The sequence below is a fragment of the Marmota monax genome, unplaced genomic scaffold (assembly GCF_021218885.2).
Source record: "Marmota monax isolate L192 unplaced genomic scaffold, Marmota_monax_Labrador192_F-V1.1 WCK01_AAM20220418_F8-fsc00099, whole genome shotgun sequence".
In the NCBI taxonomy this organism is placed as follows: Eukaryota; Metazoa; Chordata; class Mammalia; order Rodentia; family Sciuridae; genus Marmota; species Marmota monax.
The window spans coordinates 716842-740301 of NW_026692126.1; the positions used below are offsets into that span (position 1 = coordinate 716842).

The 23460-nt window shown below is 50.7% G+C and overlaps 2 protein-coding genes across 6 annotated transcripts; both read left to right on the top strand.

Annotated features, from left to right (window-relative positions):
- The first annotated feature begins 3987 nt into the window (after positions 1-3987).
- Golt1a (golgi transport 1A) lies at positions 3988-15345 on the top strand. 2 transcript variants are annotated; one of them, XM_046463327.2, is made up of 5 exons: positions 3988-4116; positions 12574-12665; positions 13593-13771; positions 14417-14480; positions 15017-15345. In XM_046463327.2, exons 1-5 carry the CDS (start codon positions 4092-4094, stop codon positions 15053-15055), a joined length of 399 nt encoding a protein of 132 aa, XP_046319283.1. In that variant the 5' UTR covers positions 3988-4091; the 3' UTR covers positions 15056-15345. The 2 variants fall into 2 exon arrangements, with proteins under 2 accessions (XP_046319283.1, XP_046319291.1); XM_046463335.2 differs by having other exon boundaries at positions 13659-13771.
- A 131-nt stretch (positions 15346-15476) lies between these two features.
- On the top strand, positions 15477-21805 carry Kiss1 (KiSS-1 metastasis suppressor). Of its 4 annotated transcripts, none has more exons than XM_046463303.2 (4): positions 15477-16429; positions 16709-16746; positions 19275-19415; positions 21444-21805. In XM_046463303.2, the coding sequence occupies exons 3-4, from the start codon at positions 19313-19315 to the stop codon at positions 21773-21775; spliced, it is 435 nt and encodes a 144-aa protein (XP_046319259.1). In that variant the 5' UTR covers positions 15477-16429; positions 16709-16746; positions 19275-19312; the 3' UTR covers positions 21776-21805. The 4 variants fall into 4 exon arrangements, with proteins under 4 accessions (XP_046319259.1, XP_046319269.1, XP_046319250.1 ...); XM_046463313.2 differs by having other exon boundaries at positions 15477-16111; XM_046463294.2 differs by lacking the exon at positions 15477-16429 and having other exon boundaries at positions 16475-16746.
- The last annotated feature ends 1655 nt before the right edge of the window (positions 21806-23460 follow it).

Genomic DNA, 23460 nt, shown 5'->3' on the forward strand with positions numbered 1-23460 from the left:
AATAGGGGTCAACAGTCAGGAAATGCAAATGAAAGAGCAGCTACCAACAGGCCCTTTAAGGAGTGGTGCTCCGGAACACCATGACCATGACCCTGAGGGGCAGGCAGGCCACCAGGGGCAGCCCCGCCCCGCCCCTCCTTGCCAGCTACCCTGTGGAATGGGCGCGCTGCCGTGTGAGGTGACCTGAGAAGGTGTGTGGCGTTCTGCTCCTGGTCCTGCTGCTCTTCAGTTTTCCTGGAAGAGGAAGATATCAGCCACCATCTTGAAGAGCCCTCGAGAATGTCAAATGAGGAAACAGATGGAAAACCCTTTGAAAGCTCAAATTCACTTACAACCGTGAGGGAGCAGTGGTGGTGGTGTGGGAAGGCCCCGAGCCACCTTCAGGGGCAAATGTTTTCCAAGTCCACCTTCACGGGAAGAAGACTTCATCAGAGCTGGCTGAGAGTCCTCTGAGGTGTCCTTTCCCTGCTTGGTCCTGTACCCCGAGCCCCAGGGAGCTCCCCCAGGGAGCTCCCCCAGCCCTCCCCAGGACTGGTATACTCCTTTCTGAAGAGGTGGGCTGTGGGTAAGGCCCTCTGGGCTCAGCTCCAGTGCCCAGAGAACCGAGAGGGTCCAGTTCTCCTGGGTTCATAGATGGGCCCATGGCTGGGAGTAGAGGTTGGAGGGTTCCTAGCTGCTGCTCTATACCCCTGTGGGAACACCCAGAACCCTAATTTGAGAAGAGAGAAGTCTTTCATGGCACAGTGTATTAATGGTGAATTAATAAACAGCAATAGTAATTATACTATAATAGTAATAACAATGGCTTATTAAGTGTCTCCCACTTGCCAGGTATCAGTTCTATGTGCCTCACATGTAGGTACCCACCAATCCTCCCATTTCTCTATGTAATTGGTGCTATTCTTGCCCCAGGGACTGAGGCTTGGAAAGGGTAAATAGAATGCCCAAGGCCTCATGGAGTTGGGACGGAACCCAGGTGCTTTGACCTTAGAGCCCAACCTTTCCACTTACCAGGGGTTTCAGTCTGAGTCAGACCGCCCCCTAGGGGGCATTTTGGCCATTTGCAAGAGAGCCTTAGGTATCAACAACTAAGAGGGCAAAACTCTTCCCGGCCTTTGGTGACAGCAACACACAGATTTCCAAAAGAATCATCCCACATCCTGCACAGCTTTAGAATGTACGACTGGAATCATGTCTACCTGGACAACTGGAGAAGTCAGTCCTACTTTATAATACTACTGAAACATTTTTAGAAGCTTTTGAGCTTTTAAAAGTAGTTTGTGAGGTAGGTATTTTAGTATGTGCCTATAATCCCAGTGGCTCAGAAGGCTGAGGCAGGAGAATCACAAGTTCAAAGCCAGCCTCAGCAACTTAGTGAGACCCTGTCTCAAAATAAAATACAGCCGAATACGGCGGTGCAGGCCTGTAATCCCAGTGGCTCAGGAGGATCTTGAGTTCAAAATCAGCCTCAGCAAAAGCGAGATGCTAAACAACTCAGTGAGACCCTGTCTCTAAATAAAATACAAAATAGGGCTGGGGCTGGGGCTCAGTGGTCGAGTGCCCCTGGGTCCAATCCCTGGGACCATAAATAAATAGAACAAAAAGGGTTGGGATGTAGCTCAATGGTAGAACATCCCTGGGTTCAATTCCCAGTACCCTTCCACCAATAGTAGTTCATGAATGACTCAGGAAATTAGGGAAAAAGAGAAAAAAAGAAATTAGGAGAAATAAAGAGTTCACCTTAAAATTATTAAATAATCTTCCCCATGCATTGGCCACACTTCAACTGTTATATGTTTGGTTGAACATTATTCCTGTGCAGTAGGGCGTTGCAGAACGGGCAGGGACTGGCTGAAATACTTAAGAGTGGAGAGAAAAAGTCACAGAATCAGAGGTACTTGAAATGTGGGAGATTTCACTGGATCTTCTTAATAAAAGTTTTTAGAAATTATTTCATATTCTCACCATCCTTTATACGGTGAAAGTTTCTGTTGCCTGAGGACAAACACCTATGTTGTAACAATCACATGCGGAAATGTCTGGGGGAGGAGTTGTCTGTTGTTTTCCTCTTTTCTCCGACACTGTCTCCAGGGTCTGAATGCAATTGCTCTAAGCTACCTTATCACCCTGCCCTTCCCGTCTGTCCTCTATTCCCGATCGTCCTTTGGAAATATATGATCGCCCAGGTCCTGGAGATTGAATTACACCTCTGCACGTGATGGCATTTCAAGACAGATGTGTGCATCTGTGATCATCTGTCAGGACCCGACTTAAGGTCACAGCACAGGAAGCTATTCTGACAACACACCGTGTAAGACTTGGCTCCTCTGCACATGCCTCGTACTTCTCCCTCATCTCCACTTTGCCATCTCTGTCTTGCCTTGCTTTGCCACACCTACTTCACTTAAGGTGACCTCCCTTTTTCTCGTTACAGGCAGCACATTTGGTCTGTTATCACCCTCCTCACAGGGTAATAACATTTATGTTCTAGTGTTTACAAACTACTGCTTCATTTTATGTGTGTGATTTTGTTTTGTTTTTGCATAGAATGGCTTGAATCTTCTATTTTTATTAATCAAACCCAAGACCTCTGGGCTGAGGTTGTGTGGCAGAGTGCTTGCCTCGCATGCGTGAGGCCCTGGGTTCGATCCTCAGCACCACATAAAAATAAATAGGTAAAATATTGTGTCCATCTACAACTAAAAAAAATATTTAAAAAAAGAACTGAATGTTCTCTCTGATATATGGATAACACATAATAATAATAATAATAATAATAATATGGGGGAGGAATAGAAATTCATTGTATTAGACAAAGGGGAATGAATGGAAGGGGGGATGATAGGAAAGACCGTGGAATGAATAGGACATAACTTTCCTGTGTTCATATATGAATACACGACCAGTGTAACCCCACACCATGTACAACCTCAAGAATGGGATCCTCATTAGAATAAGTTATTCTCCGTGCATGTATGTCAAAATACATCTACCACTGAGCACCTCCACCCCTTCCGTTTCCTTTAAGTTCTAATTTATTTATTTATTATGTGTAGGTACAAGCAATGTGCCTATTTCATTTGTGTCTTCTGATAAGTCTTGCCTGAGCATTTATATAATAAGAGCTATTATATTTCATTATAAGATATTATATTTCATTATATTATATTTCATTATCTGTATGTTCCATTTTTAAGTATAATTAGCTTTATTTTGGCTTTTAAATGATGTATGGAGATGAGTTTTATCACCCATGAACTTCATTTCTGGGTAAAGGGCACATTTCAAAGAAGATGTTGAGAACCGCTGCTCTAAATTGGGAGAAAGGATATGAGGAACCTTCTGTGCCCTCCTTTCTCAGGCCCACGGAGCAGGAGTGGATGTACCCCTGTCTGCACAGCTGGTAAGCAGACTAGAACCAGGCTCCTGAATTAATGGCACAGTCCTACCCTAAGCCAAATGCAGGGCTTTGTCTTCCCTAGCTCAACCTCTCATTCCAAAGCTGAACACTGCTGGGGGAAAGGAGGTCACAGCCCTTGAGATCTGGCTGCCTTGTAGCAAGTTTGTCCTGATTGACCCAGGTCTGGCCTTGCCATTGGGCCTGCTGCGTTTTACTCGGGTGCTTGTCGCCCCCTAGCGTCCCTCATGTGAATAGCACAAAACAACGTTCAAGATGAATTTCCTAGTTCCCAGAGACCTGCGGATTTCAATTCTTCCCACACCCTCCACCAAACCAGTCAGGGATCCCCTCAGGCCCCAGTTCTTCCATATACAATCCAAATTTCCTAAAGGAGATAAAGATGGGAATGCTGAATTCAGCCTCGGGGCATGGAGTGGAGGTAGAGTGAGGTAGGTGTTGTCTTCTCTGGAAGCCTGAGTCTTTAAGCAGCTGCTTGTCCGTAGGTGTGGGTGTGGGTGTGGGTGTGTGTGTGTGTGTGTGTGTGTGTAGTGGGCGGGTGGCGGGAGTTAATGATTCACCAGAGGCCTCTTTACAATTACCAAGGGTCAACTCTGTGAGCATGCAAGAGCTCAGCCCTTTGGGCTCTGACCACTAGCCAGTGACCCAGAAGGCCCCCCAGGTGGACCGAAGCATGATCTCCATCACCGAGTGGCAGAGTGAGTGCAGCGATCAGGGGGAGGGGGCGGGCTGGAATGGGGGTCTTGGCTAGGGTGGGCTGGAGAAGGGCCCCTCCAGGCCTGGCTCTGTCTGAGGAACTTACCAAATGTGACCTCTGGAGCCGGTGGCTGGGAGCCGCTGTGTTGGCACCCTGGGACCTCAGGTTCAAGGCAGGCGTGGCCCTCCTTGTACCTCGCGGGAGATTGGGGGGTGATCAGGACCCATAAACCCTAAGGTCCCCTGTGGGCCTTGTCAGAAAATAAACCACCCACACCATTGTATGGTCCCTGCCAAATACCCCTTCCTTGCCTTTGGGGGAGGGGGCAGGGAGATGGCCCATGAGAGGGACCAGGGAGTCCGCAGAGAGGGCGGGGCGGGGTGGAGGGGCAGGCTGTGGCCCAGTGGGTGTTGTGGGTGAGTTAGAGCCTCCTCAGCCTCGCTTTCACTGTGAAGCGATGAGGACACTCACTGAGCACATCTGTCTCTGCTGTGTGCCACCCACGGTGCTGGACAGACAGAAGAGAACTGAGAATGAGACAGACTTCCAGAGGGGAAAGGCAGTATATGTAGAGGGCAGTGAGTCTCCAGACAAATCCAGAACAGGGTAAGGAGGCTAGGGCGGTTTGAAGTAGGAAGAGTTGCTATATTATAGAGCGGTCAGGGAAGGCTGTGATGGGAAGGGAGCCTTCGTCCAGAGCTTTGTAGGGAGTGAGGAAGCAGCCACCTGGAAGGAAAATGTTCCAAGAGGAAGGGACAGCCAGTGCCAAGGCCCTGAGGCATGGTCGAACTTGATGTGTTTGAAGATCAACAAGGAGGTTGGTATGATGGCAGCAAAAGCATACAGGGGAGAGTTGAGGTCAGGGAGGTCACTTAAAGGCCAGACCAGGAGGACTTGCAGACCAGGGTAAAGATCTTGCTTCCATCTACATAAGATGGGAAAGCTTTGGAGGGGTGGTGCAGAGAAATGATCTGATCCATTTATATTTCTAAAAGATGGCTCTGGGTGCCGGGCCGAGAATAGACTGCAGAGGGTGAGAGAAGGTGGTGAGAGAAGGTGGAGGGGCCCGGGGAGTTGGCAATGAAGTGGTAGAAAGTGGTCCACGCTGGATCTGTTTTGAGAAATTTGCTGGTGGATTGATGTGGGGTGTGAGAGAAAGAAGGGTTGGGAGTGCATTCGGGTTTTTTACCTGGGCAGTTGGCAGGACTGAGCTGGAGAGAGAGCTGGAGGTGGGCTCCAGGTGCAATGAGTTTCTTTGTGCTGTTAGACATCCAGATGAGATGTCGAGTGGGCAGTTGGGTGTGTGAGCCCGGAGCTCGAGAGGGAGAAATCTGGGAGTTGCCACCATCTAGACAGATACTGTTTAAAATCATAACAGTCCATGAGCTCAACTAGAGCACAATTTCCCAGCCTCCCCACTACTGACCCTTGGAGACAGGAGCCTTTGTTGTGGGGCTGTCTCATGCACTGTGAGATTTTAGCAGTACCCTGGGCCTCTACCCTCCACTGCCATTAGCAAACCCTCCCTGCCCATGGCAGCAATCAGAATGGCCCCAAACACTGCCAGATGCTCTCCAGAGAACAAAATTGCCTCCCCGTGAATTTCTACCTTGCCCAGTTGAGAATCAACGACCTACAGAATAAACATACAGAGAGGAGTGCAGAGCCCACCCAGGGGCAGCGTGCCAATGTCCTAGTAAGCCAATTAGCCTATGAGTAAATGCGCCCTTACCAAATGCCACAAGTCCGAAGAAGAATGTATGAGCCCTATGAGAAGAAGGAGTGGGGGCACTAGATTCAGATCAAGGAACAAAGTGGACCAGGTTTCTCTGAGGAAATGACATGAGTTGAGACAGGAAGGGTGAGGAGGGTTGTTCTGGGCAAGGAAACCACACGTACAAAGGCTCTGAGGCAGAAGCTCATCCAGGAAACAGCAAAGAGCAGGGGGAAGGCGGAGGAGCAGGGCCTGCAGGCCACGGTATGGATGAACCGTGTCTTCATTCTAAGCTGTGCCTTAATGTGACTGGATGGTATGTTCCAGCATCCTTGAGCATAGTATGGAGAAGGACCAGGAGTGTGGCGGGAATGAAGCAGGAGACTAAACAAGGGCTACTGCAAGAGTCCAGGAAGAGATGAGGGAGGCTGGGAGTTAAGGGGTGGAGAGAAGAGGGCAGCTTCCAGGGTACGTACTGGAGGACACAGCTAAGAAACTTAGCTGTGGCTGGGTGCGGTGGCACATGCCTGCAATCCCAGCGGTTCAGGAGGCTGAGGCAGGAGGATCCCAAGTTCAAAGCCAGTCTCAGCAATAGCAAGGTGCTAAGCAACTCAGTGAGACCCTGTCTCTAAATAAAACTCAAAATAGGACTGGGGATGGGGCTCAGTGGTGGAGTGCCCCTGAGTTCAATCCCTGGTACCCAAAACACAAAAATAAAAAACCAAAACACCCCCCAAAACTTAGCTGGGCTTGAGCAGGGAAGGGTGGTGTGCACGGCCAGGGTGGCTCTCGGGCTCTGCCTCTAGGGCTGGCTGGGCGGTAGAGACCCTTGTACACTTTTGTGAAAACCCAGGGGAGGTGCAAGCTGAAGGAGGAAAGATGAATCGCTCAGTGTGGGACCAGGGGTTCAGACTGCCTGAGAGAAGGCCATGTCCATGTGCCTGGCCAGCAGTAGAATGTGCCCAGGGCTTGAAGGGGGCTTGGGCTAGAAGGATGTGTCATCAGCACACAGGTGGTGTCTAAAGACACAGGAAGCTGTGTGGAAACAGAACGGGAAGAGAAGGGAGCTCGGGCCCAAGCCCTGGGCAAGTCAGATCCCAAGAGGGAGGGAGAAGTGGGAACCGCAGAGGAGACAGAAAGAAGGGTTAGACGTCAGGAGGAAAATCACAACGTGGCGTCAGGGAAGCCAAGAGAAAGGACGCTTCAACCCGTGAGTGGCCACCCCCTCGCCGCCAAGGACGGACCCGTCCATTGGATTTGGGGACATGGAGGTCATTCATGGCCAAAGCAAGAGCAATTCCTGCAGAAGGGGACTGGACCACGTTAGTCAAGGACACTTTTCAGAGCCAGACACCTGGATTCCAAGGCGGGTTCTGCCAGCTGCTGGCTGTGCACCCCGGGCAAGTGGGGTAGCCTCTCAGTTTTAGTTTTGTTTGTGAATAGGGACTCACAGCAGCACCTACCTCATAAGTGACTGCGGAAATAAGTGAGTTAAGTGTCCAAAGTGCTTAGACTGAGCGGGCGCAGAGGAAGCTTTGCTGTCAATCACTTCTGTTAACTGTGAGAATGAATGAAGCCTGCTCTCCTTTCCCTTCTCTCCTTTGCTTCCAGAACAATTCAATCTTAAAACCCCTCAATGGAACACAAAGAGAGGGTCCCCAGAGTTGGGGTGTCCAAGCCCCAGTGAGAAGAGGGCTCACTGGGGTGGCCTTGCGAGGAGTCACAGCCAAGGCATGGTGGGGAGGGCATCCCACAAGGTGGGTGAGGGTGGAGAGTGTCTTCATGGTGCAGAGGCCGGCAGACACTGCCTTACGATTAAGGACCCACCTTCAGTAGTGGGTCAGGTTGGAAGCATGTGTCACCTAGGAGGAACACAGCTTCACATCCAGGCTGTTTCTGCCAAAACCTAGTCACCAGGAAGAATCCGATGAACCTATATGTAGAAATGGCTACAAAATAGTTTGCCTGCATCTTCAAAAGCTCACATCAAGGAAAAACTGAGAAACTGTTCCCAACATGAGACTAAAGGGAGATGACAACCAAATGCCCCATGTGATGGGAACATTCATTTCCTGGAAGTAATATTCTTGGGACCACTTGAGTGGGGTCTGAGGACTTGTTCATTTCCCAGTTTCCCGGCAGTACCTTGGCTATCCAGGAGAATGAAGGGAAACTTCACCAAAGCATTCAGGAACAGACGAGATCCAGGTGACAACTGCTCTCCAATGTGTTAGGAAAATAATGTTTTTTATAATGCACATGCAACTTTTCTGTACATTTTGTGATTATTAAAAAGAGGAAAAGAGAAAAGGTAAAGGGCTCCTGGCTGAGGCTTGGACCTGAGGGACCCATGGACCCTGGGCAGGAGATATTACTTTCCTGGGAGCGATCGCTGCTTTCCGGAGGAAGACAGACATTGAACCTGGCTTCTGCTAATGCAAGCTACGAAGTGGGGCTCTGGCTGCAGGCTGCAGGCTCTCCTTGGCAGTCGGTTGGGAGCTGGGGAGCAGGGGTCTAATCAACAGGTAGACTAAAGCTGGCCAGCCTCCCAAGTGTGGGGAGGCGGCCCAGAAGACAGCTTAGCCTCTGCACTTTCTGCTCCCTATATGACTACCCTGGTCCCTCCAGAAGGGGGCGGGCTTCCCCCACTGTCGGACCATGGGACTGTAGATTGCTGCTCCTGTCTGTCCCGGGAGCACCTGTGTGCCATGCCTGCCCCACCCACTGCTCTCTCTGCCATAGTTACTGCCCTGAGAGGAACTTCAGGAGCACGCCCCAGCTAAAATCGCCAAGTTACTCCAGAGGCAAGAGTTGGGAGGAAGGTCTGAAGCTCGACCTTTTCCTCACTGAGTTTTGGGCTCTCTGAACACTGGAAACGGTAGTGGCCCTCAAAGGGGACTGGTCCCATGAAGGAAAATTCTGGAATTGCACCAGCGCTTGAAGAATGGTGTGGAACAAGTTGGGAGAGTGATAAGTAAGCAAGCCACTGTTGCAAAGAAGAAAGTATAATACAGAGAAGATGACATAGAATGTGGATTTTTTTGAACAACTGATAAAAAATTTATTATTAAAGTAGCTGACTTAGACATTTGTCATGGTGACTTCAACCTCCACATCTGGCCTGGTACCCAGGGGAATAATCTGCTCACCAGTCTCACAAAGGACTGTGTGAGTCAGGGAGCCGTTTGCGGAGTCCCGTCTGCATTCTCGTGTGCATGCATCCTAGATTCTCGTGAGTCTTAGAACCTCCACCACCAGGAGTCTTTCTCAGAGTGACTCTCAGAATCTGGGTAGGAATCTGAGATGGTCACATCAGTGCACATCTTCACCAGAGGTTTCTCTTGTGACTGGCTTGAGTAATTGTAATTGAGTGAATCTGCCACCTTTGATTTCCACAGGTGTCTTTCTAGAATGTTTAAAAGCTGTGGTCAGGCTGGGCGTGATGGTGCATTCCTGTAATCCCAGGCACTGGGGAGGCCAAGTCAGGAGGAGCACAATCCAAAACCAGCCTCAGCAACTTAGTGAAGCCCTGAGCAAATTAGGAAGACTCTGTCTCCAAATAAAAAGGACTGGGGATGCGGCTCAGTGGTCAAGCACCCCTGGGTTCAATCCTCAGTGCCAAAAACAAAAACAAACAAAAAAAAATTGGCAATAGATTTTAAAGAATTAACTCAAGAAAGATGATTGTGGGGCTGGGGCTGTAGCTCAGTGGCAGAGCGCTTGCCTCAGATGTGGGAGGCACTGGGTTCGATCCTCAGCACCACATAAAAATAAACGAATAAAATAAAGGCATGCTGTCCATCTACAACTACATATTAAAAAAAAAAAAAAAAGAAAGATGATTGTGTTGTTTTCTTTCAGTTATAACTATAATTTAGCCAGTAAATCCAGTCTTATTTTGTTTTTGCAGTCCTGTCTCTAAACAAACAGAATAATAATTCTCATTTAACAGCTGTATGTAAAATGGTAATGCTACCAGTTTCATAGAGGTTGTGGGGACCAACTCTAAGCTGTTAGTTAACAAGTCCAGGGACATGTTCTACAGGGGTATCAAGACCATTCAATGGGGGAAGGAACAGTCTTCAACAAATGCTTCAGGGAAAACTGGATATCCACATACAAAAGAACAAAGTTGGGCCCTTATCTTATACCATATGCAAAAATTAATTCAAAATGGATCAAAGACCTAAACATGAGAGCCACAACTATAAAATTCTTAGAAGAAAGCATAAGGGAAAGCTTTGTGACACAGGCTTTGGCAATGATTTCTTGGATGTGACATCAAAAGCACAGACAACAAAAGAAAAAAAATAAAGATCAATCCAACTACATTGAAACGAGAACTTCTGTGAATCAAAGATACAGTCAACAGAGTGAAAAGGCAACTTAAAGAAAGAGAGAAAATATTTGTATATGGTATGCATGACGGGGGGTCAATATCCAGAGTATATAAAGAACTCCTGTAAAACCCAACTAGAACAACCTGATTAAAAAACAAGCAAAGGACCTGAATAGACCCTTCTCCAAGGAAGATATACAAATGGCCAGTGAGTCCATGCAAAGATGCTCCACATGGCCAAACGGGAGGAAAATGCAAATCAAAGCCACAATGTGAGGTCACCTCATATCCATTAGCATGGCTGCTACCAATAAAAAACTAAAACTAAACAAAAAAAAAAAAAGAAAAGAAAACAGGAAATGAAGTGTTGGTGAGGATGTGGAGAAACTGGAACCCTTGTGCACTGCTGATGGGAATGTCAAACGGTGCACCCACTTTTGGAAAATAACATGGCAGTTTTTTAAAAAAATGATACAGCAATTCTACTTGTGGGTAATATTGCTGGGTATTAAAGCAGGGTCTTGAAGAGTTTTTTTTAAATTTTTTTTTCAAAAGTCCCTATTGGACTCTTTTTTTTTAAGAGAGAGAGAGAGAGAGAGTTTTTTTAACATTTATTTTTTTAGTTTTCGGCGGACACAACATCTTTGTTTGTATGTGGTGCTGAGGATCGAACCCGGGCCGCACGCATGCCAGGCGAGCGCGCTACCGCTTGAGCCACAGGAGTTATTTTTTATGCTTGTATTTGTAGCAGCATGATTCACTAAGGCCAAAAGATGGAAATAACCCAGATGTTCATCAACAGATGAATGGATCAATAAAATGTGGTATTTTCACACATGGAATATTATTCAGCCTTAAAAAGGAAGGAAATTCTGACACATGGCACAACAGGAAGGAGGCTTGAGAATATTATAATAAATGCAATAACTAGTCCCAAGAGGACAAATGTTGAATGAGTCCACCTCGCTGAGGTTGCTAAGGCAGTCAAATTCATAGAGACACCACCAGCTCAGGAGACTGAGGCAGGAGGCTCACGAGTTCAAATCCAGCCTCAGCAACTTAGCAAGATCCTGTCTCTAAAGAAAATAGAAAAAAATGGGGGGCTGGGGATGTGGCTCAGTAGTTAAGTGTCCCTGGGTTCAATCCCTGGTACAGAGAGAGAGAGAGAGAGAGAGAGAGAGAGAGAGAGAGAGATTCATAGAGACCAAGTAGAACTGTAGTTGGAAGTGAGGAAGAATAGGGAGTTGGTAGATTTAATGAGTACAGAGATTCAGTTTTGCAAGATAAAGAGTCCCGGAGGTGGATGGTGGCGATGGGGTACCTCTATACCACAGAACTGTGCACCAAAAAATGGTTAAGATGGTAAATTTTACATTACATGTGCTTTCCCACAATTTAGAATTTAAACTTTTAATTTAATTTTAAAAACGAAACAACACAGTGAATGGTCACTTGTTGACTATCATAGTGGCAAAGATGAGCACAATTTTGTGTGATGGAGACAGTTTAAGGCAAAGGAACCCGAGATCCTGTGACTGGCACATCTCTTCTGGAAGGGAGTTGATCTAAAATCTGTGTCAATGTCCAGAGCGACCAAACAGGGTGCCTGCTCTCTGGCTCTGAGCAGACTCCTGAGCTTCAGAGGCGGCCCTGAGGCACACTGCCAACAGGTGGGCGTGGGGGTGGGGGACCCTGCTGGCCAGAGCTGCTCCACTGCACTAGACTGAAATCCAAGGTGGGCTCGCCCGGTGCTACTGAGGCAGCCGGAGGAGAAGCAAAGCAGGGGCCTGAACGTAGGTTCCCAGGTAGGAAAATCAGCACATTCCTGGCTGATGACTTCCGTTTTCGCAGCTGGGTGAGAGGCCAACACTTGAGAGCAGGGTCTGGGGTGTTTTGAGGAGAAAGGAGACTATGTGTTGTTGGGAGAGATGGTGTCAGCCTCTTGAGAAACCCAGCCGGACAGCTTGGAGGCTCTGGGGCTGGTGGTCATGCGCTTACTGTGGCACACTCCTGCCCCCTAGGGGTGGCTCCAGGTCTTGGCTGCTTGGGCCCAGAAACAGTAGGCAGATGTTTGTGTTCAGCCAGGGACCTGATCCTGAAAATGATCTGCTTATGTTAGCACCGGAGGACAGGAGGAAGCTGAAACTTCAAAGTAGTGCAGGTGGCACGGGCTTCCTCATGACCATGGTGTGAGGAGGTGACTGGCACAGTTCCCATGAAACACACTTCATGCCCATCTTCCTTCCCCTGCCCACCCTTCCCTCCCCAGACCCCACCGAAGCTGAGATCCCTGGGTGGAAATGGAGCCGCCCCTAGCAGGCACCTGTTCTGTGGTGATGGGAAAGTGTCAGGGTCTCACCTGATCCCCAAAGTCCAATCCTCCACCACCTCCTTGCCCATTGCAGAGCTTGGCGTGGGCATCACCGGCTTCGGCATCTTCTTCATCCTCTTTGGAATACTCCTGTACTTTGATTCGGTGCTCCTGGCTTTTGGAAACGTGAGTCCCCCGGTCCTCTGTACCTCTCCTTCCCCAACCCCCTGAGGTCTCTGTCATCAGGAGGGTCAACCCTAAGTTCGTTCATGTCACGCCCCATACAGGGTTCAGATATCATCCAACTGGGACAGATGAGGGTCCCTGGGGATGGATAGCAGGGCTGGCCAGGCCCAGAGAAACTGAGGACCTGAATTCTTATGCCAAGCTCTGGGTGAGGTCTTAGGGGTTCTACAATGAACCCCAGCATCTAGGAATACGGATTATAATGTGTACCTTCGTGGCTGGGGAGGACAGCCATGGCAGAGGAGAAGCCACACGAAGATGAACATATTTACTGTGAAACAAGAGGCTTGCAAAAAGAGGAAGAGGAAGGGACTTGGGAGAGGAAATGCGTGTGGGGGTGGATGAACAGCAAGAGAAAAGGTGGTGAAAGGGGAGGGAAGGCACAGAATATACTAGAAGAAAGCCAGAGGGTTACATCTGATGGGCCCTCAGCACCCACAAGGGACCTTTAGACAGTGTCTGGACCTGGCATATATTTTGTAGACACTGGACTCCAGAAGGTTCCAGGTGACTTTGGGTAGGATTCCCTAACCTATTTAGGACTGAGTCTTCAAAGCTCTGTAAAGAGGATCCCACTAAGCATCCCATCTTCCCTGGGAGGCACAATGAGAAGTGAAGTCACATATGAGGAGGTATTTGGCACCCAAGGACGTGGCTGGGAACTGGAGATCTCCAGGGTCCTCCTTGTCCATCCCCTGCTTCTCTGGGCAGTTCTATTCCTAACTGGCTGGAGTACTCCAGGGTCTGGGATTCTGCCACACCGCTGCCACATGGTCCCGCCCTGCCTGAGTGGCTCCATGTCCCAGCCCCCGAATCCTCCTGGGCCCCGTGCTTGTCCTCAGGCTCCTCCCTCTTCCTGCCCCACAGCTGCTGTTCCTGAGTGGCCTCTCCTTCATCATCGGGCTGAGGAGGACGTTTTCCTTCTTCTTCCAGCGGCACAAGCTCAAGGGGACCAGCTTCTTCCTGGGGGGTGTGGTCATTGTGCTCCTGCGCTGGCCCCTGCTGGGCATGTTCCTGGAATCCTATGGCTTCTTTAGCCTCTTCAAGTGAGTGCAGATCCTCGTCACCCTCCGCAAGCTGAGGCCCAATGCACAGTGGCTGTCAGAAGTCAAATCTCTAATCTCCTCCCCCAGCCAGACTCACTGCCCTGGGAAGGGTCACACGTAGTAAATTGTAAATCCCAGATCAGGCCTGGGACACCAAGGGTAAAGGTGGCACTGTGCAGGGGGATGTAGAGGCCCAAGGCAGTGGCAATGGGAGCACGGCCTCCAATGACTCAGTGCCCAGGTGCCAGCAAACCTGGAGCAGGTGCCCCACACCCGATCCAGGGAGGAGGGAAAGGCATCAGGCCAGAGTAATAATAAGGAGAGTAATAACATAAATAGCACTTTGTACACAGTTCTAACCCCATGTGACAGATGGAAACAGGTTCAGAGAGGCGAAGGAGTTGCCCAAGTGTAGGCAGAAGGGCCAAGATTTGAACACGAGGAGTCTAGCCCCAGGGACCTCGTTCTTAACACTTTGCTCTCTCAAAAAAGGGGGTGCTGAATGAACCAAGCCTGCCCCCAGGGCCCAGGGGCCTGCTCTCCTGGGAGCCAGAGCTAGAGCCTTCCTAGTGGGTGGACCTCAGCCTCACTACCTCCCCGCCCCCCTCCTGGGCCATTACTGACTGCCCCCCCCCCCACTTCTAGGGGCTTTTTCCCCATGGTGTTTGGCTTTCTGGGAACCACCTTCGACATCCCCTTCCTGAGTGCGGTAAGTGGATTGCCCCTGGGGCTTGGCACACCAAGCTGGTGGAGTTGGTCAAATCATGGCCCCAGGTGCAGCAGATTGGCCCCCATCAGACCCCACCCCGGGTTCTCCAGTCTCCAGTCCTCGTCCCCTCCCTCCCGCTCCCTCTCCATTTGACAAAAGTGAAGGAGGCGACAGCTATCAGCCACTCCCCACTTAAGCAGAAGAAATACAGACTCAGACAGTCTAGCTTAGCCTGGCACTTCTGCGGAGCTGATTAGGTCAGGGCCCAGACATGGAGAAGCTGTGTCACAGCCAGTGAGAGCAGGTGGCGGATCCCGTCCCGGTCCCCAGCCCCTGCACCACCGCCCCTATCTCTCATGAACCCCTGAGAGATCCAGGGAAGCCCCACGGCCAGCACCCTGGATGCATCCCCCGCAGCCCTTCCCCTGCTCTGTGCGTGACACTGCTCCCGGCCCCCAAGGCCAGCTCTGTAATAGGCTGCATATGGAGTCTGCTGCCCACTCTTTGTCTGGAGTAATGATTCTTGGCTCCCACAGCTGTTCCGGAGGCTTCAAGGGACCAGCTCAATGGTCTGAACCATAGAGATGAGCTCTTTGCAATTGGATCGCTCATTGAGGGGGCTGGAAGGGAGATGGGGGCTGCCTCTCAGGCCCCCACCCAGCACTGACTCACTCCCTGTCATACGGGGCCTCTTCACATCCACAAGGAAGGACGGAACTGAGTGACTGACCTCAATCCCCAAGCAGACTCAAGAGGCTGCCAGACTCTTGGGAGCAGAGATCTCGGCCCCATGGAGACTGGACTGGGGCTGGCATCCCAGCCTCACCCTGTATTTAAAAGTGAAGATTAAATCCTCTAGCTCTGAGTGAGTCTGAGATTCAGAGTGCGTGTGTCCAGCCCTATCAGTCCATCCTGGGTTCTTGGGGGCTGGCAGGGGTTGGGGGTCGGGGCTGAAACCACACACACACCCCATTCCTCGTAGGGCGGATTCGGCTTCAGTGGGTCAGGTCTGCTCTGCTCACTCTAATTTCCATCCTGGTGTTTAATAATCCTAATGAGTCAAATAGCATGTTTATAAGTTCCTGCCAGCAGTAAGCCTCGACCAGCCATGGGTACTAATCCTGGGTGCTGTCAGAAAGTGCTTCTCCACCGTGACCTGACTGTTCTGCACAGCACACCTAGCAGGTAAAGCTTGTGCTCGGACAGCTTCCTGTCTGAGGGCAGAGACATGCACACCAGCCCCAGCCTTCAGAGGGCCCAGTCTGACAAAGGAACAGTCCCTGTCCTGGGAGGCCCTTTGTCCAAGGTAAAGAGAGTTCTTGCAGCCTCCGGAAAAAGAAAAGGGTCCCTTGGAAAGTATGAATTTTTATCTATTAAGGGTCCCCGCAGTATGTAAGTGTCATAAGCAATTACAAAAATGTCGCGACGGTGGGTGCCACCGGAGGAGAGGCAGGGTCTCTGTGGGTGTGGTGCAGTCTGGAAGTCCCTTCTCTGCCTCCCCTACCATTTCCCAGGTTCGTCCACCATCTAGGCCACCATTTTATTGGCCTTTCTTATAGCCAGCTGCCGACTTCACTGCCTCCCCTGTCTGACCGTGCTGAGCACTGGGCACAGTAATTGAGGGGAGGAAGGTAAGAAGAAAAAGAACCCCACTCTCCAGGTGCAGAGAGTAGCCTCTGGCGGGGCCCAAGCTGACCTGGCTTCCTGAGACCTGGCAGCATGTGGGCAGCGGGCAGCTCCTGGGTCAGGCTGCGCCCTCCCCTCCTCCTCCTCCTGCGCTGCATTCACTTCAGACTGGGTGTGTCTGTGGCTCTCGTGGGAGAGGGAACAAGACATTTCACATGCACACACTCACACTCCTCCAACAGTCCTCTCCTCATTGTTTGGGACGGAATGGGTCCCCAGCTGAGGGGGCCAGGGCAGGAAGAGGTGGAGGACAAAAAGAACTAGTGAGAATTAGAGTCAACCTTGGAGGGCTTCTGTGGGGGCGGAAGAGGCTGACTCCAGGCCTGAGAGCCCAGGGGGAGGCCGCCAGCAAGGAGCTGAGCTCTCTGAAGAGGGTCTGGGGAGGGGGTGAGGGAGGCAGAGGTGGGCTGAAGACGTCACCTGGGCTTTATAAAAGGGGACCGACTGAGGAGCTGGTGAGAGGCAGCTAAGGAGCCCAGCTCCCCTCCTGCCGGTGCTCGCCCACCCAGGCAGCCTCCTCTCGTCTCCTCTCCTCTCCTCAGAGACCCAGTGGATCTCGCCTGGGCCAGGAAGAGCCAAGGTAGGTGCCCTGTGCGTCACACTAGGGGAGGCTCTGGAGTGGGCAGGGGGTTAGTTCCCAGACGGTAGGACAGGGGCTGGTGTGTGTGTCTCTGCCCTCAGACAGGTAGATGAAAAGATGGGGAACACTGATCTTTCCCGATGGCCAACTTGGCCAGACTACTCTGAAATGCCTGGGTGAATACATTGACTTGTATTTTGTTCCTGAAGCCAGGACCCTGGGGATCCCAAGAGTTCTTTCTTGCTGCACATGACATATAATGAAGAAACCATCTGTGGCTGGGATTTGAGGTTGCAGAAGCTTCTAGAGGGAGCTGGGGGAACCCTTTAGGGCTCATGGGCTCAATGGGGCTCCTCAGAGCAGTTCCCCCCAATACAAACTGGTATATATATGTGTGTGAGGTGTTCGTGATATGTGGGTTTGTGTATGTGGTGTGGGACGTGTGTGTATGGTGTGTGGGGAGCATATGTGATGTGTGTGGTACGTGTGTGTATGTGATGAATAGCATACACATACCGTGGTATGGGGGAGAGTGGAATATACATAGGTGTGCATATGTAGGGTAGTGCTGTGTGTATGTTTGTGTGGTGTGCGTGTCTGTGAGTGTTGGTGTGGGCAGAGTTCCTCCATGGTGCACATGGTAAATGCTGTCCACAATGAATGGGGTTAACTCCAGTGGGAGGGGACAAAGCAGGTCACCACCCTCCAACCACCCAGCCTGCCCACCTGCCCTCTGTCGCTCACCATCCTGCTTCTGCACAGTGGCCAGATGTTCCATCTGTAGCGCACATCAGCACACACTCCTGCCTGACTCCGACCCTCCAGAATGAAGCCTTCAGGGTTCTTTCTCCCCAGGAGCTCTTCCTCTTGTCCTCCCGGAGAACCCACAGTGTGCTGCGCACCCAGACCCGCCTATCACTCCAGTGCCCCTAGCACCATCGCCCCGGCAGCGCCCTGCAGGGATTGCCTTCTGCAGACCTCCTTTCTTCTGGTTGACTAGGCACCATCCTTAAAGCCTGTCTGGACCCTCCAAGTTAGGCTTCCCCAGCTCCCGTAGACCCCGGGTACTCACATGCGCCCAGCGTGTCATTCACAGTGTTATTTTGAAATGATCTGCTCAGGAGTCAATTTCCCGTGCTGGACTTGAGATCTTGGGGGCAGGCGGCAACCCTGCGTCAGCCTGTCTGTGCAACTCCAGCACCTAGCACAGCACCAGCTCCTCAGTGGTGCTCAAGGAAGCCTTCCAAACCAACCAGGACCCTGCATGTCCAAGGTCTGACCCGCTTCTACAGCATTCTCTCTAGTGGGTTAAACCTGCTTCTATTCCACATCCCACCCCAGGCCTTAAGGCAGGCGCAGAAAGCTCCAGTCTGAGTTTCAAGGTGTCACAGAATCAAAGCCTGCAAGGACAAATAACCATCTATGTGGGCAGCTGTGAGAAGTCTGACCAAATGCTCCCATTTTACAGACTGACTGATGAGGCCTGGTAGGGGGTGACTTGCTCAGGGTTTGTGAAGCAAGGGCAGAGCTGAGGCCAGGTTGGAGTAGTGTTCCCATGGCAGGATTCTTATCCTGCACACCATGCCTGAGTCCTGCATCAGGGAGGAGACAGGAAGTGGCAATTGCAAGGGAGGTATGAGCTGGGTAGACATTAGGAGATGATGATCACAAATGATCCCCTGCCTCCCCCATGGACAGAGGCACTAGTCTTTAGGTCTGTGCACAGTGCCCCCTGCCTCCTCAGAGGTTTGTCTTTAATCCTGTTTATTGAATACTATCAAAGTGCCTGATGACTTTTTCAAAGAGGAACCGGACTTGGGGCTGGAGTAGTGGGGCGGGGGGCAGCAGGCAGAGCAAGATGGCGGGGGAGGGAAGAGGGGTGGAGGAGGGTCAGGATGCACATCTCCCTTCTCAGCAGCCAAAATGATGAGGCCAATTCAATCCATATCCTCTCAGAGCCCACAGAGAATAGACTGTGGAGACAATTGACCTGATAAATCAGAGGAAGGCTTTTCTCATCCCTGAATTATAGGCAATAAGAATTTAATGATGGTCTTTCAGACTGTGAAGGGCTCTGAGAGAGAGCAAGATGACTCCCCCTTCTCTCGCCTCTTCCTTCCTTTTTTCCTAGAAATGATAAAGAAGTGGGTTTCTATTAAAGCAGGACGGAACAGGGCCAGGCTCAAGAAGACACATGCTAAGGGGAGAGTGGAACTCAGGCGGGGCTGGATTTGTGCAGAGCCGACATGCTCCAGGTTCCAGAGAGAATGCTTTAAAGACTTTGCCCCACTTCCTTTCCCTGCCAGCTCCCACGCTGCGTCTCTCCCCTTCCCTCTCCAGCATTCCTCTCAAGCAAACCTGACCTTCAGAATCCTAGCCATTCTCCAACCCGAGAAATCCTGCCCCTTCCACCAAACGGAATCCTTCCTTCCTCCCTACCCATCCTCCTCCAGGAAGCGCCCCCTCTGCTCCCAGCACTAGCCCAGATTCTGCACCTGACCTAGTCCTGTTCCCTCTCTCTGTCTTAGCCTCAGCGTGCTTCCAGGACCTGCCTCTTCTCATCAGGATGAAGGCACTGATTTCTTGGCCACTACTGCTTTTCCTCTGTGCCACCTCCTTCGGGGACCCACTGGCAAAGGTGGCACCTGTGGATGATCCTAGACCCATAGGTATGCATCGTCTGGGGAAAGGCAGGCCATTGAGGAATTAGGTTGGCTGTATTTTTCAATTTTAGCCAGTCGACCGATAGGAGTTTAACACTGCATTTGATGGACCTCTAAGATTGCCACGTGTGCATTGCATAGAGAAGAGGGAGAGTTTATCACCGTAACAGGCATCAGGAGCCTCACCTAGCTCAGGTGCTCATTAGACACCAAGCTCCTTTACGGTTTTCTCAAAGTGTTCTCTGCTTACACAGACTACTTCTCTGGGTGGATGTTAGGAAAGAACTTAATATTCAAGCTTCTCTTATCAGTGAATCCAGATCCTTTATAAAGGGATTTGAAAAAAAGAGTCTAAACACAAGACAGACCCTTAATACCTGTCAATCTCGTGAGTTCACCAGGGAACTGATGAGTTGGGGAAACTGAGGCCCGGAGAGGGAAGAGACTTCCCCACCTGCAGAAGCACTAGGTGCCAGCACACCCCCAGAGCGTGTCTGCTAAGTGGCGTGAGCTGTCACGGTGCTAGTCCCCAAGGCAGGTACATGAGATTGAACACTTCTTGGTTGTCAGTTTTCTGGGCAAACTTGCCACTTAGCCTCTCCGGTTCCCAGCTATGGAACTCGGGGCAGACTGCACATTTGATATCATAACCCCACCACTGCCTACGGAGAATGGGCTTTGGCTGTTTCTGGCAGAGGGCTTTAGGGGAGGCCACACACACAGTGGCCCGAGCAGTGGTCCTCCTGCTGGCTTAGAGGCTATAACTGAGATCCCCTCTCCCATCTTTGTCTGACCCTCAGCAAGGAGGGAGGGACCTCCTAGACAGATGATTATTAACTCTGGACCATGTCCAGACTCCTCCAAAGTGTGCCAGGGCATTGAGGAGCCAGGCACAAAGCCAACCCCCACCCCAACACACACTCGCTCGCAGAGGAGGCCTCCTTTCCACTAATCTCTTAGCACAATTGGCTGACTTATTGTCTATTCAGAGCTGGCCGCCCTATTTTACTGCCAAAAAGTATAGTGAACTTAATGAGCCTTGCATGTGAAGTGCCCTCCAAATGAGCCTTTTTAACCCTCAGTGTGAAGGGGAGAAATGACTGCTGGGTGAGGGAGGTGAGCCAGTTAAGGTGACCTAGGTCATTTCTGGCCTTCATCAGTCCTGATATAGCTTAATAGAGGGTTACAAATACTTTTATCAGAGATCAGGGTTGGATCACAGGTGTGTGGAGGCACAATGGCCTTGGTTTCACTTTCTTAATTTGTTACAAGTTTTTCATTAGAAAACTAAATAAAGCACAAAATAGGGCTGAGGAATGGGGATTGAACTCAAGGGCACTCGTCCACTGATCCACATTCCCCAGTCCTATTTTGAATTTTATTTAGAGACAGGGTCTCACTGAGTTGCTTAGCACCTTGCTATTGCTGAGGCTGGCTTTGAACTGGTGATCCTCCCGCCTCAGCCTCCGGAGCAGCTAGGATTACAGGCATGTGCCAAGCAGCTTTTATATATTTTATATATTTAACAAGGATTTATTGAGGACCTATTATGTGTGAGGCACTGTTTTGAGCATTTGCAGAAGGTGGGGGGATAGGTGGATGAACTTGGCTGCCACCCACTCCAAGGAGTCCCAGTCCAATGGGGAGCCAGAAATGGAAACAACCCAGATGTCAGGCAGAGCCAGAAGAGGGGCAGAGCTGAATGTTCCCCAGATACTTTGGTTTTCTTAATTTCCAAACGCAACCCAGTTTACTTCCTAAAGGAAAGTAAATTCATACAAAAGTTATTTAAGATAATCTAGGAAACACTGGAAATCAAAGCCATGTTGAAGGAGAGATGGGCAAATGGTCTAACCACCCTAGCTAAGAGATTGGTGTGCGGTTCTGCGCTGTGATTACCACTGAGCTTCCTGGCTGTCAAGGGACCAAAAGTAAGCATGGGATGGAGATTTTAAGGGGACGTTCCAAAGCCATATTTCCTGGCCCCTGGCCTTACCTCCCTGTCTTCTCTGTACCCTGTACTATCTGTCCTAGGCCAGAGACTGGGACCTCTGAGGGCCCTGGACCCCTGGGAGCAGGACCTGCGGTGCACGGAGAGAAAGCCTGTCCCAGCCGGGCCGAGCCCTCGGGGGGCCTCGCTGTGTCCCCCTGGCGAGAGCTCTGCGGGGCCCCAGGTGATGGGTCCATGCTCCCCGCGCAGTCGCCTGATCCCCGCGCCCCGGGGCGCGGTGCTGGTGCAGCGGGAGAAGGACCTGTCCTCCTACAACTGGAACTCTTTCGGTCTGCGCTATGGCAAGCGGCAGACAGCGCCTGGAAGCCGCCGGGGAGGCGCTGAACCTGGCCCAGGGCGCAGGTGCGGGCAGTGAACTTCAAACCCCGACTAGAGGCCGAGCATGCAGAGGGTGGGGGTGGGGGTGGGGGTGGGGGTGGGGTGCGCTAGTCAAAGCGGAGGGGGGGAGGGGGGACTTGAGCTTCTGCTTGAGGCAATAAAAGTAATGCTGCCAACTCAGGAGCTGTGATTTGCCACTGATTTGTGCAGGCAGCGCTGATGAGGTTGTTCTCCTTAATAGCATCTTGGGCTGGTTTTAAGATGTCTCTGGTGTCCTCAAGGTCAGTGCTTCTCAAACTAGATGTGATGAAATACCAGTTTGCTGGTTCCCCGGTCCTTTTCAGACAACACATATAAATAAATAAATAAATAAATAAAACCACTGGGAACCTGAACAATTTTTAAACAACTTAAGAGAAGCCCAAATTGAATGCTGCTTGCATGTTTCAGCAATATCCAATTTCTACCCAGCGTTCTAAAGCCATTCTCGTAATTCCTAGGCTCACCCCTCTGCAGATGGGTAGCACTGGGTAGCATTTTGCAGAGGGACATGGGCCAAGAACCATACACTGAGTAGGAGCCGTAGACCAGTTAAGTACCTTTCTCTTTTTCCTCAGCCAGTTGGACAGCTTGATCTGGAAAATAGTGCCAACCACTACCTGTTCCCCAAGGGTTAAATATCACTTGAGCCCCACAGTCAGGCCTCTGAGGGGGTGCTTGGCCACACAAGGAGCACCAACAGTGGACACAGCCATCCACCTTCCCCCAGGAAAGCCAGACTGGATCCCATGTTACACTGTCACTTCTCTTCATCCTCATAAACCACCCAGGGAGAGAGGCATGTATTAGTTCATCCTTACATGCAGAACCCTAAAATCCATAAAAATAAGTCACACACTCAAGGCACACAGCGAGCAAGTGGCAAGCCTAATAGCTCTCCTGACACCAGACTCTGCTGTGCCTCTCTGAGATGGTGGTCCAGATCAAGAAACGGTATTCAACCCCCTGGGACATCCTGGGGGCCCAATAGCTAGGGAGGAGAAATTTCAGTAGGAAAGAGTAGACCTTGTCATTAGGAAAGAGTAGACCTTGTCATTAGGAAAACCCCAGGAAATCTGCCCTCACACCCACAAGACAGCTCCTAGGGTCCCCCTATCCTGCTTGGTCTGAGATGGAAATGTTCTTTCCCAGGGGGATTATGGGCCCCGCCCCCCATACCGTGAAACACCACAGTTTTCTACCCATTACAGAAACCAGGCCTCCACAGGATGGAGGCAGAGCCGTGTTGCTATGGCAACAAGATAGGCTGCCGAGGGAACGTGACAACCTGCCCCACCCCCATCTTTACCCTTGAAACCGCCCTCCAGGATCTCTCAAACTACCCATACTGCTGCGAGCTCACGTCGGAGCATGTCGTGACAGTGTGTCATTGCTGATATTCAGAAGGGTATTTCAACCCCAACAGCCGGGGGTGTGTCTCTCTGTACCTTCTGAAGAAAAATCATAAACTCAGCACCTATAGGGGAGTTCTCCTAGCCCCCTGGAACCGAGCCTTGGGTAGGTGGAGGCTGATGGGTCTCCACAATTGCTCTTAGTCTGTTTTACAAAAGTCTCTATGATCCCCTTCTACTCCTTCCTCATGTAGCCTTCAATTTAGGAAGATGGCGGCCTTGGAGGCAGGACAGGCAATCGAGTCCTCAAGCAGGCCTGTCTGTGTGTGAG

Excerpts from the sequence above, each read along its gene's own strand:
- Kiss1 (XM_046463285.2), top strand. The coding sequence starts at position 18,941 with ATGCTAAGGGGAGAGTGGAACTCAGGCGGGGCTGGATTTGTGCAGAGC. Across the intron at positions 19,002-19,274 it reads GCAGAGCCGACATGCTCCAG|CCTCAGCGTGCTTCCAGGAC; the intron begins GTTCCAGAGAGA and ends TCTCTGTCTTAG. Across the intron at positions 19,416-21,443 it reads GGATGATCCTAGACCCATAG|GCCAGAGACTGGGACCTCTG; the intron begins GTATGCATCGTC and ends TATCTGTCCTAG.
- Golt1a (XM_046463327.2), top strand. The coding sequence starts at position 4,092 with ATGATCTCCATCACCGAGTGGCAGA. Across the intron at positions 12,666-13,592 it reads TGCTCCTGGCTTTTGGAAAC|CTGCTGTTCCTGAGTGGCCT; the intron begins GTGAGTCCCCCG and ends CCTGCCCCACAG. Across the intron at positions 14,481-15,016 it reads ACATCCCCTTCCTGAGTGCG|CTGTTCCGGAGGCTTCAAGG; the intron begins GTAAGTGGATTG and ends TGGCTCCCACAG.